General features: G+C 28.8%; 1 protein-coding gene across 2 annotated transcripts; it reads left to right on the plus strand.

Annotated features, from left to right (window-relative positions):
• The first annotated feature begins 79 nt into the window (after positions 1-79).
• Cap-G (Chromosome associated protein G) lies at positions 80-15,957 on the plus strand. 2 transcript variants are annotated; one of them, XM_014435310.3, is made up of 21 exons: positions 80-306; positions 457-642; positions 714-854; positions 940-1,027; positions 1,251-1,478; positions 2,556-2,700; positions 3,318-3,515; positions 4,685-4,786; positions 6,610-6,787; positions 7,063-7,155; positions 7,298-7,438; positions 8,947-9,051; positions 9,264-9,393; positions 9,522-9,631; positions 11,127-11,244; positions 11,361-11,572; positions 11,990-12,160; positions 13,072-13,449; positions 15,025-15,083; positions 15,520-15,576; positions 15,776-15,957. In XM_014435310.3, the coding sequence occupies exons 1-21, from the start codon at positions 190-192 to the stop codon at positions 15,846-15,848; spliced, it is 3,030 nt and encodes a 1,009-aa protein (XP_014290796.1). In that variant the 5' UTR covers positions 80-189; the 3' UTR covers positions 15,849-15,957. The 2 variants fall into 2 exon arrangements, 1 of the variants encoding a protein (XP_014290796.1); XR_001344531.3 differs by having other exon boundaries at positions 81-306; positions 15,386-15,576.
• Positions 15,958-18,423: the final 2,466 nt, after the last annotated feature.

Below are 18,423 nucleotides of genomic sequence, written 5' to 3' on the forward strand. Positions count from 1 at the left end.
GATGTATTAGAATATCACACAATTCATCTTACTTTAAAAATCGCGAATAGGCGTCCATATATCTTTGGATATCAGTAAATTGGCGGGAACTATGCAATCTGTAAAGGTTGCCTGGTGGTTGTCTCATTTGAAAAACAAATAAAATTTAACTAGTTATTTACAAATTATTTTCAGTTTTGCTGTTAAAATATGGATAATATATTTGGGCACGTTCCTCGTTTGGGGATTATGCAAATTTTTGACAGTGCACAACGAACTCATTCTAATGACAGATATTTGAAAAACCTTTTTAACATTTTTAGTGAGGTACCTTCACATATTTATCATCATTTTTAGCTATCAGTAAATAGTTGCTAATGGCTTAGTTTGGTTTCAAATTTTGTAAAGTTATACTTGAGTATATTAAGATGATAGTATATGAATAAAAATAATAGTATTTATTTTATTTATGTTTAGAATAATCACTCCAAGTTCATTTTGGAGTTCCTACAGTGTCTTGCTATTTGTATGGTTCATATGGAGAAACAGCTGCCAACTGAAAGGGTTTTGGATTTTGCTGCAAAATATTGCATTTACCATAGTAGTCAAGTTGATGAAGAGAATAATGTTCTTCTCTTAGCAGTTTTTGAGTTCATTTTTAATGTAAGTTCAATCTATACAATAGTGTTTTGATCTTGAACATAAATTGTATTTTGTATATTTATTATGTGCAGAACCATAACAGAAAAACTCCAGCTATTAGGTTTCGTACATGTGAATTTGTAAATCGTTTATTGAATAAAATGGGTCCTCAAGCCACTCTCGATGATGATATTTTTGAAAAAATGGCTACAACCATGTTAGAACGGCTGCAGGTGAAATATTCAGTTGATGTTCACAATGATACAATAATTTATATAAAGCATACTTATCATATTGGTTACAATCTATTCTGTTTAGGATAGACTCCCATCTGTTCGAGCACAAGCAGTAATGGCCCTTCAACGACTTCAGGATCCTCCAAACAAAAATTGCAGGATCATTAGAGGTGCCAATATTTGTTATTTCTTAGTTGTTGATCTTGTATTTGTGAATACTTTTTTTTTTTTTTGGGACCTTCATTTGTTAATATTGATGGCCATTATAATTACTCCTAAGCGATTAGCCATTTTTGGTATCAATGATTTTTTAATTATAATTATTGCAATATCTTGAGTTAAGAATAAATATCTGATACTATTTAGGGTAAAGTTCTTATTTTCATGTTACAGCTTTTATGTTCCATATGGAGACTGATCCTAGCTGTGAAGTAAGGACCAGAGTGGTTCAGAACATAGCTGTGACACAGAAAACTTTACCTTTGATATTTGGAAGGCTTCAAGATGTAAAAGAGACCGTTAGAAAAGAAGCCTATAAGTCTTTAACTAGATTAAAGCCACGTAAACTATCAATTGCCCAAAGACAGACAATCTTGACTGCAGGCTTAGCTGACCGAGCAGGTGATGTATCCTTAGATGATAATTTAATAACCTAGGAAAAATTCAAGGATTAAAAAAAAAATAATTCTATGAATTTTTGCATAGTACTACTACGAAGTACATTATTTCTATTAGCAGGGTCTCTAGAGTAAGGGAAAAGTTAAGGATTTTAGTCAAACGTAACAGAAAGTCATTTAATATACCTAAAATGTGTTATAAACAAATAAATTTAAAATGAGGTATCCAAACATTTTTTTTTCTTATTGATTATAATCCACCTTCACGACTTATGACATCTTTAAATTCTATGAGAAATATTTCTGCACTCTGGATTCTGTGATCATTGATAATATCTTCTTTAATTTATTTCTAAAAATATCCTGTAAAAATATTAATTTTTTTATTTTGTAGTTTTCTTATTAGAAGGCTATTTCTGGTATTTTGCTTTAAATATTTGAGACATTTATTACCTTTGAATATATTTAAGCAATAAGGGGTAGATCAAATGTAAACAAGAATTTATTTTTATTCCAGAATAAATTAAACAAAAAAATTATTTTATTTATTTTTGTGTCGTCACTGTTACAAATTTTTCTTACAAGAAGTTATATTTGTTAATTGTGTCAGTACACTAACAGCAAAATACTGACTTTCCAATGCCATCTAGAAGGAGCAAACTATTTTTTAATGATTTACCATTGCATGGGTTTTGCAGTAACAGTAATGTCTTACAATTAGTTATAATATTATATTCATGGCTATTATTTAATTCTAATTTGATTTAGGAAATAGCGATTAAATATAGCAATAGCATTTATGATTTGTTAGTCATAAAGATGATCTCGTAGTTATTTGATCCCTTAAACTAAACTCCTTTGACCATCTGTTTAATCTCCTCTAGCTTAACTCTCCCCTCTCTTTCCTTCCACTCCTCTCTCATATAAAAATTTGACCAATCCTTGTATTAAAATTACTACCTTAGTCTTTTAGTCCTTTAAAATATAATATATATATATAGCTTTGATATGAAGTATTATTTTAGTGTTAATTTTTCTTGAATTCTGTTCTTACTTATTGTTATATTTTGTTTTCTTACAGATTCTGTGAAAAATGTCATTGTCGATCATGTCATTCCAACCTGGTTCAAAGTCTGTGAATCCAACTTGGTTGAATTTTTGAAAATTCTAGATGTTGTCTCATTTAAGAAGGATACTGTCACAACTGTTCTTGGCCATGTATTTCGGTTAGTTTTGAAATGGTCTTCAATCATTGTCAGTTTTAAATAAGTTGTATTATACTAAATATTTATACTATTAACTTCAATAATTGACTCCTTCATAGTAAGAGTTCTATCCTCTTTGCCCATTACTAGAATCAAACATCTATATAACCCTTTCGGTTGGGCACCTCTTGAATGAGAGGGTAGCAACCTGTTGTCATTCTTTTCCTCGTATATTGCACTGTGGAATTTAAACTAAATTTTCATAAAAATAATTTCGATTTATTCTTGTGGGTTTAAAGTTTTGTAGAACACTTGCTAATTGTTCCTTTTTCAATAAAATACGTTGTAAATGTTTATGAATAAGAATGATTGTATTTTTATCACGTTAATCAAAGCATGAAAATTTGATTTTTTTTTATCATTTAAATGATGTTTCCATATTAAAAATTCTAAGATCAGCTCTGATTGATTATTATGTCTCTCTGTAAATAGTAAATCTGATTTTATTTTCTAATCATTTAGAAATTGTAGATTTTTATGAATTTTTCTTTTATTTTCATTGATCATTAAACTATATCTATGATCCATTTATTTTATCTTCATTTATCGGAGAATTAATATTTTTTTGTTATTTTTAGAGATCTTCCTTCTAGTGAACTGCTTGTTGTTGTGGAAAGGTTGCAAGCCAAAAGTGAAGGACAGAAGCTGATTCCAATCTCTGATCTAACTCCTGAGACAGTTACTATCTGGGCCAGTGTTGTGAAGCATATTGGAATTGATTCTTGTGATGGCACCATCTTACCTGAACTAAGTTACTTTGCGAAATACATAAAGGAGTATGATTAATTTAATTTGGAACAGTTATATTTATTTTTTAGTTTGTTATTAATGTTTTAATCATCCTAGTTTTCTACTTTTCATCCTGACATTTTTTGTAGTACATTAAAATTTTAATTAATTATCTTTTCTGTCAGTTTCTGTTAACCGTCAGTATATTTCAACCCAAAGTAATGACCCATCTTTAAAAATCTAAAAATCCCAATTTTTAACTAATGATGTGAGCATTCTTGAGGTGTTATTATTTTCCTTTGAAATAATAATACCGCAAGAATTAAAAATATAATTTAATAATAATGTACCATATTTTATTAGATAAAAATAATTTAATAAAGTAGTAAATTTTAAAACTAATAAATTTTAAGGAAAAGCAAAAAGTGACTAATTTCCTCTTCCACTACTACCCTGTTGTATTAATTCTTAGTTGTGATTTAGATACAGTAAATATTACAATGTTTGGAGCATAACGTGATAATGTTTATAGATAAATAGTATTGTTTATACAGTATTCCCCATGAATTTGTTTTCGACATTTTATCTATTCTTGTTTATTATTGAACACTATTTTATTCAGTTTATTCTCATAATGGAAAAATGTCAGAGAAGAGTAAAAGAGTTGTTTTGGGATTTAATCCTAAACTGGACTATTATGTTCTTAAGAAAAGGATGAAACTGCCAGGGAGTATAACTCAAATTTATGGTTTAGAAAAAACAACAGTAAACGGTATAAAACTTGTTACTCACAAAATTTTAAAATGTGTGTTTTTTTTAAAAGTAAATCTAAGTTGTTCTTTATTTGATTAGGGTTTAGATAATAACTCTAATGAGTTCTATAAACTAAGTTCTAAGTAATAATTATCTTATGGGTTCTGTACACTAAGCACCTTCATTGCTGGAGGCAGTTTAGTGCACCTTGAATTCTTTACAAAGATATTAAACCAAGAATTTTTTCTAATAGTATTCTATATTCAGGAATTTTATGGTAAATTAGATGTTTTTAATCAATCATAAACTGAACATTATTAAGCTCTTAAGATAATAGTTATTTAGAAGTCAAAGTGAAATCAAAACTTTTTGAACTTACTTACCTTGAAACATCTATGAGTAGTTATTCTTTCAAAAATACTACTGCATTTGTATTTTTATTTATAATCATGTTTCATTGCAGATACGGTGATAAAACTGATCTAAAGGACACAGACCATCAGTATATCCTTGGCCAGTTACTAGAGATAGCTAAGTGTTACTCTTTTATGGACGAGATGGGCAGGTAATCAATAAGAATATAGCAATACAAACAAACCTTTGTTTTAAAAAAAATTAAATTTATTTATTTGCTCACTTGTAGTACTACATATGAACTCTGAATAAAAAGAGTTGTTTGCTACTTTTAATATTAATTATTTTAAATACTATAATACAAGGGAATACAAAACTTACCTTTGGCAGTGTGAAAATATAAATGAATTTTATTTTTTATAAATATAAATCTAAGTTTAAGTTCTTTATAATATTTCATGAAGTAAGGTCAAATGAAAACTTCTCCTGGGCTTAAACTTAATTCTTGATATTATCTTCTTTGATATGAAAGTATTTTGTCTATGGTTCTTGATTTTAATCAAATAAGCTTTTGTTGAAGCATATTTAACATTAGCCTCAGAATAAGGAATTGAATTCCAATTAATTCTACTATCGTGGAAGATTGCTGATTGACCATGTGTATCAATAAATGGAATTTGGAATCACATTAAACTTAAGTAAGTAGTAATATTTTGTTCTATTTTTATTTGAGCCAATGTTTCGCCCCATGTTGCAGGGCTTCGTCAGGGCTAAAAAAGATACAAACACTTAACATAAGATAAAAAAGTAAATGAAAAATGACTAGGGTATACAATGAAATTAATTAAATTGAATAAGAAAAATTAAAGGTTATAAACAATAAATGAAAACAGAAATAGTAACAGATAAAAAGAAGAAATATTAAAGAAAGTACAAATAAAGATATGAAAAGGGATAAGAATTAAGTCAAGAAAACAAAAAAAAAAGAAGGAAGAAAATGAACGAGACAGAATTTATACCTGTTTTGACAGAAGTCAAAGTCAGAATGAACCGTTAGTATTGGGAGGAGTGGGGATGGCAGTTAAGTACGTCACATTTGAAAATAATTTTAAAGTAAACAGTGTAGAAAATATTAAAATTAGGTAAACAATAAATGATAATATACATAATAGAGAGGGAGAAGAAATATAAAAAAAAAAAATAATTTACATGGATAGAAATAAAGTTAAACTAATGGAATACAGTAAATATAAATGATTAAGAAAGACAATATACCAAGTGAGTGGGAATACACAGAGGTATGTAAATTATGTAATAGAAAAATTAATAATAAAGTAATTGATATTAATTTACTTATTTAGTTATTAATGTTAACATTATTATTTTATACTGTGTTATTTTAACAAAAACAAAATTTAAACAGACCAATATTACCAAAGATAGACATATAATTTTTTTATTGAATTTAGCATCTGAAGTGGTAAGGTATTTTATTGGAACAACCATATATCTTACGTGCAGTGTAATTTTGAAAAAAATCACCTCATATAACCGTTGTTTTGAGAACCTTAAAAAGTATTGGATCCCTGACTCTTCATGGGTTACAATGGTTAACATTATTATCAGAATAATAATAAACGTTGGACATTAAAATAGTTTTAAACTATTTGTTCTTTTTTTGACCACAACCCTGACCATCTAATTATATCTATTATCAGAATAGTACTTATGTTATCTATAACACTTTAACTGAGTTAATTTACCCTTTCATCGAAGGAAGAGAATATTAATTTTTTTAAATAACAAAATTAAGAATTCGAAACAAAATAAAAAACCTACTGGTCTTCAGTGTTATGGTTTTGATGATGACAGTTCTACACTAATTTAGTAATATTGTTATGAGAAGTTTGACTTTTCTTTTTCTTTTGAAATTATTTACTTTTTATTCGCGTGTGTGATGAACTTTTCTTTAAATTAATTGTTTACATGGTTTTCCGTAATTGTGTTGTAATCAAGACATTTTCTATTGAGCAGAAAGCAGTTAATTCAGACATCTCTCGACCTTCTAAAGGCTGATGGTTCTGGTACTGAGGTAATCCCACCGCTGGTGAAACTACTTGAGTTGCTGATTCCAGTGGTCAAGCAGCGAATGGTCATCATGGCAGAACTAATTTCTGACATCAGAGAACCACTGGAGGCTGATGATTCACAGGTTTTTATTATTATTATTTTGTTTTTCTGTGAAATATTGGTCAAAATGGGAAGCAACATAGATTTCATTTATTTTTATTAGCCAACGCAACTGTCTTGTTTTTATTGATATTCTTTTATTAACACTTGTTTTATTTCATTTAATATGAATATGTACCTTGATTAAGTAGAAAAAAAAAAGAAACTTACATTAACAACGTCTTTTTAGGCTACTTCTTTTTCTTATATGAAATATTTACAGTTCTTCATAAAAGCAACATTTTACTTTGACTTCAGGTTCAGCCATCTCTGGAGAATAGCGTTGAAGAAATCTCTGAGGGTATGTTACTTCTCAACTGTGCTTCTCAGTCTCAGTCTCTTGATGATTGTGTGAGTATTTGAAAACTATAATTATATTAAAATATTTTTCTTGTAATATTTTCAAAATTCCACTTCATCTGTATCAGTTATGTTGTCTCATTCCTTTTTTCTTGAATGATCGCAAATATATATGTTTATATATTTTGCCCAGATAAGAAGTGAACGTACAGATCCAGATGTTCTTGTTAAGTGTCTAGTGATAGTTGTGGAGATGCTGAAATCACCATCAGTTACCAAAGTAGATGACACATTATTGAGTCTTAAAGAACATTTTATACTTCTTTGCTTTAAGGTAATTAATTTTATTAAGTTTATAATATATCATTCTGTGATAATTATTCTACTGTTAGTCTTAATTGCTCTACATAATTCTCATATACTGTAAGTTATATATTGAAATGAATTCTTTATGTTTATGAGAATTTTGTGTACTGATTTTCCATTAAAGAATTTTTAAAGATTTAATTATTTTTTTGTTTTGATATTTATTTAGAGTGAACTCAGTCTTTTCACTGTCATTTTATTTTGATAATTATTTCTAAAAAAATACTGTTTTCATTTTTGATTTGAAAATATGTTTGACGATTGCAGCGTATTTCTTCTAATTCATAACTAAATGGTGATTACAAATATTAGATAAGTTTTTTTTTCCAAAAGTACTTCTTCTGTTGTGAACATTTCCTTACGAACGTAAACCAGGGTTCCATGCTCTTTTGCACATATCTTCATCTTTAAACAATACAGTGTAAGTGCTGTTCATTAGTTATAAGTCAGTTACCTTAGTTGATCTTGTATGCATTATCAAATTAATAGTTGAGTGTCATTATTTTGGAGTTATTACTCCCTTAAAAATTTGAATTTTAATTATTATAATTCCTTTATTATCAAATTTTCCATTTTTTTTAATCCAATTTATTCAAATTAAATTTAACTTACTTGTTTTAATTGGTTTTAAGCTTATATTCATATGGAGCACCACTGACCAGTACCTAATTTTGAGATATATTTATATCTCCATTTCTGACCATTACACTATACTAATTGTAAGACATAATTACAATTGTAGTTACATGTAATTATTCCATGCAATTACTGTAATTGTAATTACTGTTCTCAATTACAATTACTTTTTAATGTTAAGTTATTGAAATTACAGTTAATTCTTGACCCTTAGTCACTGCAATTACAATTACACTTACATGTAATTTATCTCATATGTGAATTCAGTTTATTTTAACATATCTCTTATGAGCAGTAATCCTAAAAGTTAATATGAATTTATTCTAAAGTGTGCTATCATAAAACCGATCTTATATTTATTTTCAGCATCTTCAAAAACATATAAATAAACCATAATATGTTAATAAATCCATATGCCAGCACGTAATCTTAAAATGTACATCATTTTCATGTTTTGGAGCCATTGTATAACTGTATCTTAATTACTACTTCTTGTTTGTTATATTCTTGAGATTGTTTGTCATTTGTATTTCCTTCATTTCTTTTGTATTATTTTTAATGTTTATTTAATCAATTTATTGTTTCCAATTTCATGTTATTCAATTTTCTATATTGTTTCTTCTTAATATGTGCATTGAATTTTTTCATACTTATTTTAATTATTGTATTAAAAGTAGGAATACATCAAGTAGTGTGTCCAAAAATTGTTTAATTTTATGGATTCAATACTATAATTTATCTTAAACGTTTTAATCATTACTTATTGTCATGTTTATTATAAATTAATTTAATCTTATAATAATAATGAGTGACTGATTTATTTATTAATTTTTTTCGTAGGTGGATGATGCCAGGGTGCAGAGGTTAGCGCTAGATGCACTTGCCCTTCTCTGTTATTGGAACATAGATTTAGCAAAGGAATACTTCTTGAAGTTCTGCATCCAAGTAAAGTATTGATTATTTATTAATTTTTTCTAAAGGCAAATCTGTTGATCTTTAAACTGATGCTGATTTGGGCTAGCCAAATAGTGTAATCAGAATTACTTTTGTACTCATAAAAAACTAACTTTATTAATAGTTCAAGAGTTCAGTTAAATAACATTAAAGATTATTTTCTTTCCTTTATGTTAATTTTTATTAATTTGTTCATTTAATAGATAACTGATGACTCAACTTGTATTTCTGCTGTGGAAGCTGTGTTTGATCTTATTCTCATCCATGGTTTTGAAGCATTTTCATTTGGCTGGGACTATAATGATGGAAATGCTGTGAATATCTCTGAAAGTCGTGAGTTAACTTTTCCAAACAAACCAGAATTAATGTTAACTAATTAATTCCTATTTAAAGCCTTGGCTACGGCATGCTTACTAATTTCTTGGTGTTATCTTTTCATACATAATTTGAACTGCTTGTAGATGACTCACTCAAAAAAGATGGTCCTTTGAACTTTGACAGCGACAAGACAATCTCTAGCCCAGTGACCCGTAGGCTGGTATCCCTTATCACAAACCTACTTAGCAGCAATGTGAGTCAATGGATACATTTTATAAAATATCTCCATAATTTAGTAACCTCTTATAAAAAAATTGGTAAAATAGCTAAGCTTGGTGTCCTGAAGTTCTAAAGAACTTACCCTGTAGTTGATGATCTTGCATTGGAAAATATGCACAGAAATGTGCCAAAGATGAGCCACAGAAATGTTTTAGAAAATAGTGTCATAAGCAATAACTCTGCCGTTCTCAATCCCTTTTATCATGCTGACCAGTTTTATTTTACTAGTCTGTTATTGAGGTTTCAATTGCTGCTACCTTCAAGTACATAGTTTGTGCAGTAATTTCTTTACTAAAAGTGAAAGAAGTTACATCTATAGACATACATTGACAACCATTCAAAACATTAGCAAATAATTGTTAAAAGGAGGTTGTGTGGCCATTTTTGTTGAACAAGGTAGCAAACCATTGATTTCAGGATTGAGATCATATGATACAAAAGATTGAGGGAATACTGTTCGAATACCGGAGGATCATAATTTGTTAACTCACTTTTTTGATTCCTGAGGTTTGCCCTTCCACAATTAAATGTTTTGTTGCCCAATTATTTTAGTTTTGGATACAAAAGATTGAGTGAAGCAGTTTCTGGAAAATACTGGGAAAAATATAAATTACATTGAAAAATAGAGCGATATTTTAGCATTCTAATTACGTATTGGGTTAGTCAGTTTTTGAAAATAAAAGGTTATGTCTATATAATGAAATAAAGACATCTTATTTTACGATATATCTTCCTAAATACTTCTCGGTTTCTTTATAGATCAATCTATTTTCATGCCCAAACTTTTCTATGTACTCAAACCTCTACTTCTATTCACCTCTTCATTCCTCTAGTACCCAATCCCTAACCTTTAGTTCTGTACATGCTCTCTTTATGAATCTCCTTCCTTTGGCTATCCATTACTATCCATGTCACCTCTCTTGGTAATTCTATACCTAGTTGTAGTCCTATTTCTTTTATAATGTACTTCAAAAATTTTATTCCTTCATCTCCTGAACTAGTGTAAATAAGTATATATTCAGATCTTAATCTTGGTCATTTGTCAGTCCTTGTATATTTAGTAATAACTAACTATACTATAGTGTATAGTAATAATACTATGTTATAATGATGTGATAATAAAGCTAATTTCTTTTTTTAATAAACATATTTCTTCATCATAATTAGTACATTTTGAACTACAGCCATTTGTAAAATTTCTATAAACTTAGAATATAGTTAAGCAGCTGGGCAAGAACAGTGACACAACTAAAAAATACAGTACCTATTTGAGAAAAATTAGCTTAAATATACTATAAAAGTTATATTGAAATAGAACTAAGTTTTTTTTAAAAGTTCAGGTTAGTATTTACAACCATTGAGTTGTGTTACTGCTCTTATTGAGATGCGATATATATATTTACAATGAACATATTATTAGATGTATTTACATGTATTACATTAAGATATATAATGTAATGCCCTATTAGGTTAATGAAGTGAAGTGTAAGGCAAGCCAAGGCCTCTGTAAGCTCCTGCTTTCATCCAGATTGGATTCCTACATCGTCTTGTCACATCTTATTATTCTATGGTTCTCCTCAGCTTCAGGTTGGTATCTGTATTTGTGAAGTTCCTGTGTTATGTTTTTAAAAATACATTATATATTTGAAACAACATTTACCAGTTTTTTTTTTTTTATAAAATACAGTGTATGATTTGTTCAGATTCAGAACCATACATCAGGCAGCCCCTTGGATTATTCTTTAGTTCATTCTCAAAGAGGGCTGGAGCAGCCGAAATAATACTATCTGCCTTCTCACCTACATTACGTGCCATAGAAAACCTAATTGATGAAGATATTGATTCGATGAAAGTTGCTAACCTGTTCATAGCCCTTCTCAGATCCGATGTATGTAGCAAAGCTTCAAAACCTAAGGTAATTATTTTTGAATAGCATTAAACCTATTGGATACTGTAAACCATAAATTTTCCATTTCTGGTTGCTGAAGTGATTACTGATATAAGTGAATACTTTTTTAATTTTAAGTCTGATTAAAAATTAAGCATTGCCCTTTTTTAATTATGGCACTTTTGATTGACAATAGAAATGATTTGAGTAATAAAAAGCATGATTGTAATAGCTTAAGGTTACTACGAATGATTACTCTATATACCAAACGGGACGCGAGGCGACTGAGAAGAACTTTTTCACTTGTGTGTAGGTTCTTACTTTTGGCTTTTAGAGTATTGCTGACCATCTATGAATATGACTTACACTTTTTATACAACTCTTATGATGCAGTGATAGGTACAGTTCAATTTTAACAATAATTCCCTTAATTGTTTCGAATAGGAAGAGAAAGGTAGCTACCACGCCAGATTGGCTGCTATCATTCTTGAAGAGATTAAGGCAGATATTGTACAACAGCAGGTACTTATGAAAACACTCTCTTCTCTTGAATTTAATGAATCTGATGCATTGTTGGCGAGAGATCTCGAAATTCATGCACAAAAAATTTACAAGGTATGTATTTATGCTTTAAATGTTAGTTTTATTCTGTGGATTTCAAAAATTCATACCAAAATGTTGCCTGCTGAGAATTAATTCTGGCATTTGTACAAATTCCTAGAGGGCAGCAACTTTCTTTTTTTTTTTTTCTTAAATATTTTGCCTGTTTACTAGATATAAGAGAAGTAATAGTGAAAAAAAAATTAGTTTCCCTCTCATGGCGTATTGTATTCTTTAGGGAAGGTGTTGAAATAAACTTTTGCAAGTAATAGTGTCATTTGGTAGTCTTTACTTGAAAATCATTAATCTTGTTTCGCCTCTATGATTCTCAATAGGTGAGGTAGAGGTAGTAGTAAAGTAAGTTTCATTGATAAGTTTTTCTTGGAGGTTAAAATTCAGTTTGATTGATGGTAAATATTGGGTTCTATAATGAATTAGAAATACACAAGTTTTGCAATTAATAGTTAAAATGATATTATATATGAAGTATTGAATATGAAAGAGATGGTCAGGGTTGTGGTTAAGAAGAAACAAAAAATAGTTTACAAACTATTTATTTAGGGCTTCATAAGTGGGGTTAAAAATGATGTTAATAATTAGTTAGTTTACTTTATTATCATCTTATTCTCTTACATTTTCAACATATTTTTAGTTGTTTTGTATCTTTTTTTAGTCCTGATAAAGCCCTGCAAAGTAGGGCAAAATATCAGAAAATAAATAGTTGTAAACTATCTTTCTTTCTTCTTGACCACACCCCTGACCATCTCCTTCATAATAGTTAAAATGAATTATAAAGTTTAGTACAAATTTAATTTAATGTTATTTACTTGGTTTTTTAAGTCTTACTAATAGTTTTTACTTTAATCCTATTTCTTTAGAGCCCTTGAAATCAATTTATTTTTAAAAATATATCTTTCTTTCTTTAGTGGCTGCAGAAAAAGACAAATGAAAGAAGAAATGTTAATATAATTAAAAAATTTATAGAAGAAATGGTTCAACTGAGAAAAAAAGTCAAACATGAGGAAACACTGAATACTAATCATTCAGTAATTGAAGAAGAACCAGAAGAAAGGAATGATGGTGAAAAAAAGAAAGAAGAAATGGTTCAACCGAGAAAAAAAGTAAAAAGTGAGGAAACACTGAACACTAATCATTCAGTAATTGAAGAAGAACCAGAAGAAAGAAATGATAGTGAAAAAAATAAAGACAAAAATGATTGTTGTAAGCAGAATGGAAAGCAGGCTCAAGAAGATATTCCTAGATCCCCTGTTAATACTGAATTAATAGCTGAAACTTCACACAAGGTATATGCATTCTTGTATTTTATCTTAGATGTTAAAAGGTAAAAAGAACCATTACCATCTGGTGTAGAACCGTGGAGGTTCAATGCCTCGCGCGATGTACTTAGGAAATACATCACGCGTTTCATGACGTGGTTTTCATAGGGTGGGTTCGTCACTCCCACACCTATTTTTGTGAATGCCACCCATTGGCTAACAGGCCTCACAAATCCCGGATCGGCCCGAGGACTTGCAACCTTTGGGTTGGCACACAGGGACTTGTTGTTAGCACTCTTTGAAAAGGGTATTGTCACACACAAAGATACTGATCCAAAAATTATTCTGATGGTAATATCAAGTTGACCATCATCTGGTCGAGTCGTCATAGTAAGAGATGATGTGGACCTACTCTTCATTAGAACGAATTCGGTTTTGTGACGAACGCCTTCCTGTAGCAAAACAGTTATCGTAAAACTGAACTGAGAACTTGCACGCATGACCTCTTTTTCTAGTATAATTTGACTGGACAATCTCTATAGCCATTTATTTCCCATATAGTGCTATCGTAGTTTGTAATCCTTCTTTTTATTCTTGCCATTTAATATTTTAAAACATTAGCACATAATGCTATTTTTTGTTTAGAATAACATTTAACTTCATCAGAGGCATTTTCACATTTCTTATAGGTTTGTACTTCTTATATTTCCGAGTTTTTAACTTCATTAAAAAATGATTTTTGATTTCTTTCGACTGTTATGGCGGGTAGGGGTTCAAAAGGAACCTTTACTAGCCCAACCGTGAAAAGAAAAGAATAGTCGAATTTTGTATTTTTAAATAAGTAAACATAATAAAAGAACAAAAAATATACAAACTAGAAAAAAAAAAAGAAAGCTTAACACTATTACAAAATAAAAAAGTCTTATATCACCGGTGAGATTTGTGGACCGTATGTTGGCTGCAACATCGACCAAACCCTTTCTCTTAAAAGTTTTGCTTTGTTTCTTTACCAAGCATTTTATCAGTTTCAAAAATATTAATCTTATGTCTGAACCTAAACAAAATTCACTCAGATGTTTAAAATTTGTTTTTAATTCACATTTTCACTGAAAGAAATGTTTTCATATTTTCAAACTCCCTTATTTTTACATATTCATATTGAAACTAACTGTGCCATGTAGTTTCATCCACATTAAATGCTTGATACATATGATGAGTACATGAACATAAATATCTGATTAACCGAACAACTTCTTATTTTATTTGGAAAAATTACAAAAAAAAAAAAAAAAATTGCTTTACCAAAAGCGTCTTCAGTTTGACTGCTGGAAAGAAATACAAAATATGATAATTATATATTACTCTTTGTTTCAGTAAAAAAAAAAAAAAAATGGAAAACAAAATGTGATAAACATAATTAAATACAATCACAATACATGTAGTAATAACGTATCATTAACTCCCTAAAAAAAATTGTAAAATATGGTTCAGTGTCATTGTTTTGACACAAAAAATCTTGTAAACATTTTTAAGGCACTGAGTCAAAATGATATATTATAGTTGTATTAAGTTTAAGATATTAAATGATACCTAATGTTACAGAATGTTATTGAAGACTCAGTCATCGATGAAGAATATGACACTTCCAGAGAAATTACAAAGTAAGTCCTTTTTTGTAAATAATTATATTCTGAACATTAATTTCTACTCCATCCTTCAAAATTACTTAATTATTGTTAATTTATATCATTACTTTTGTGATCATAATCCACTGAAAGTTGCTATTTTGAAGTATGATAAAATAATAAATGAGCATCAACTAATATGTAATATTGACCTAATGGTGATGGTAACTTCCATTTCATTATGATATCACAATGCTAAAAAATTTCTAGAGTTAAAATAGAAACAAAGGATAAGACAATAAAGAATTTTTAGAATAAACGATAATTGTTGTTACCAGGTGAGAAAGACATAATACAAGATTGAAGACTTTCCATTCATTCAAGAATCTGAACTGAATCGAACTATGCATGCTATTCCTCTATTCTTTCAATATAATTGAATGCATTTCATGTTCTTTTTTGTTTTTTAAAGGAGGCAAAATTTGACAAAAGGAGATTCAATGAAGATTGTGGAAGAAACTTCAGAGAGGTATTATTACACATTTGTTTTCTATAATCGTTCACTATTAATAATAAAGTGAGGAAATTCTTCTATTGATTGTCTTATAGGTTTTATAAACAATTGTTGGTTACTTTGATTCTAACCACATCATAATCAATATTTAGCCAGTAATATTTCAAGGCTTAATAAATCTAAGGAATTATTTTGAATTGTATTTTTATTTTAGTTCTGATGAATCAGACGATATCGTTCCTCCTTCTCCACCAAAACGTAGGATGCTTAGGTCACAGAAGAAATAATTTTGAATAGTATATTATTGTAAATGTCTTTTGTATAGTTGCTCTCTGTATACTAAGTGTTTATAACTTATTTTTTATAATTAAATAAATATAGTATTTTATAAAGTAATTAATGATTAGTTATTTATTTCAGTTTTAGGAAACAAATTTATTGGCAAACAATTTAAGAACAACCTTAGTGTGCATGTGCTCTCTTGAGGGGAAAGAATGAAACCACCCCTATGTTATATGGTCTATTACCTCCATTTTTTATTATAACCTCACCTTAGTCTTGTTTATTGTATGTGGATATTTTTCAATTTGTTTATCTGCTTTTAATTAATTTACAAATTAGTGCATCATATTGAAAGAATATAATACAAAAACTAAATACTTGGAAAAAAAAAATTAAAGGTTGTGCTTATTTGTGAAAACAGGCAGTTGTCTAAAGTTATGGAGAAGAAAACGCACTCCCCTCATTTGGTATAATATGTCGGTTTAAGCTCCACCCACAAGGTAGTTCTATATGTCGTTTGTCTAAAAAAAAATATATATATTCATCACACTTTTTACCTGAATTGGCTGGGCTGAAATTAGTGGTTACCCATAGGAGAGGGTTGAATAAAATTGCTAGGTTTGGTGATGTTAAATAATCTAGTAAATTGAAATTCTGCTAATATTTATCATCACATAAGATGTGATATCTTTAATATCCACAAAAATCAAGAATACTGTCTGTGCACCATTTTAAAAAAAAAAAAAAGTGGCAATATGTCATTCTAGAGTTATCTTGTAGATCAGAAAATCACCTAGCTATCTTACTAAATAAACGAGATACACATCTATAGAATGTGTTGATCTTCTTTTTCTTTTTTTTTTTTTTAGAAATATAAAAGAACATTAAAATAAAGATTTATGTATCATTCTAAAGAAATCTTGTACCTAAAAAAAAAATTATATAGGAATCTTGCAAAAAAAATGTCTCTATTAAATAAAGATCATATATATATTTTTTTTATTAATAAGGGTAAGTCTGATTAAGTGTTGATATATCTCAATAGTTGTTTAAACTACATATGAGTGATATAATGATCTAAAAATATTTTTTAACTCAAATATTTTTATTTGTAAATTTATCTTAGAGGTCTCTTGAATCCCAGTGCGTGAGCTCTAATGATTAGTGATCATTGAGATATGAATTTTTAAAAAATAGAGAGTGAGAATCACAATCTAGCAAAGAGGATAGTATTTTAAAAATGAGAAAAATATTTTTTCACAAAATTTTAATATATCTCTCAGAATAAAAACATAACGTCGCATCAATTAAATAATAAATTCAATTATTACTTATAAAATTGAGTTTAAATTACATTTTAAAAACAAAACATGTAAGAAGAATCAACATCTGAAAGAAGTTTTCTCTTTGGTTGAAGACTAACCTGGTAGTTATAAAAATTACTTTGTAGAGGCCATATCACATAAGATACATGCTTCAAGTAAAATGATAGGCCTCTATTGCTTTGAGTCACCACTTCATCTTTGGTGCGGAAGGCCTTATGTTTTAGTAAGCCATTGCTTCCTAAGATATTAAAGTATATGTGTTTTAATACAAAAATGTTATTAGGTAATTTTTTTGTGTCTATTTCCTCCATTGGTGGACAGCGAATGCATAAATAGCAACTTTAAAATTAATTATCATATTATGTTTTCCCTTCCTGGATTAGTATCTGATTCATTAGTGAAGGATTTTCGATTATATCTATAGAGAAGCTGGATCGATATCCACAGTTCTAGAAAAATGTATCAATTTATCAATGAAATGATGCTACTATGAGGAGTGAGGGTGAATAAAAATATTCTAATGGTAAAATAAAGTCTAATACTTATCAATGGTACAATGACAAACTGAAATCCTTAAACCATACTGCATATAGTGGCCAAGTTGAAGCAGTGTTGTCCTAGACATTGAGTTAGATGGAATTCCCATTATGTGGGCTTTGGAAGCTAAAAAAAACAGGAGTGGTGTCTGTAATTTATGAGAGGCTTTGATTTTAGATGTTGGCTCATTTTTGGGTAAAGAAGCAAATGTTATAACCCATTCGAAACTAGAATAACGGTTAGGTTACGTCTCAGGGCATTTTGGAAATATGTGATCCAGTATTCTGTGACAACGTAGGAAGTGAGGAACCCAAAACCATTCATAGGTTTTATTGATACTTTTATTAATAAACATCTATTATCAATGGTTATTAAACATATTCTATTACTCATGAAGTACCTTTGATATTTTGTGTTTTAATAAATGTTCGGGCATTTCATTTCTAAATATTAAACATTAATTAATTAAGGCTAAAAATTTGTTTAAGCCTGACAAGGGTGCCAGCAATTTTATTTTTAGACACTTGTCGCAGTGAAGCAGGTTTGAAACCTAAGAAATTTAGAACATGGGAAAATATGGCCTTGTCCACTCAAGTGAAGCTCCCATTAAAATTGTTTACAGTTTTTTCCCCAGAATATATGTAGTGCTCATGTCCGCATACTAGGTGGGTATTAGTGATATATTTCTTTATTATAATTGAATTTTGTTACTAAACTT

This window comes from Halyomorpha halys, unplaced genomic scaffold (genome assembly GCF_000696795.3).
Source record: "Halyomorpha halys isolate HHAL.00 unplaced genomic scaffold, Hhal_1.1 Scaffold1558.1, whole genome shotgun sequence".
Lineage (NCBI taxonomy): Eukaryota > Metazoa > Arthropoda > Insecta > Hemiptera > Pentatomidae > Halyomorpha > Halyomorpha halys.

What these genes read in the sequence shown, in the direction of transcription:
- Cap-G (XM_014435310.3), top strand. Translation starts at nt 190, where the DNA reads ATGGATAATATATTTGGGCACGTTCCTCGTTTGGGGATTATGCAAATT. An exon ending in TCTTGAAGTTCTGCATCCAA is followed by an intron (nt 9,052 to 9,263) that starts GTAAAGTATTGA and finishes TTCATTTAATAG; the next exon opens with ATAACTGATGACTCAACTTG. An exon ending in GCAAAGCTTCAAAACCTAAG is followed by an intron (nt 11,573 to 11,989) that starts GTAATTATTTTT and finishes TGTTTCGAATAG; the next exon opens with GAAGAGAAAGGTAGCTACCA.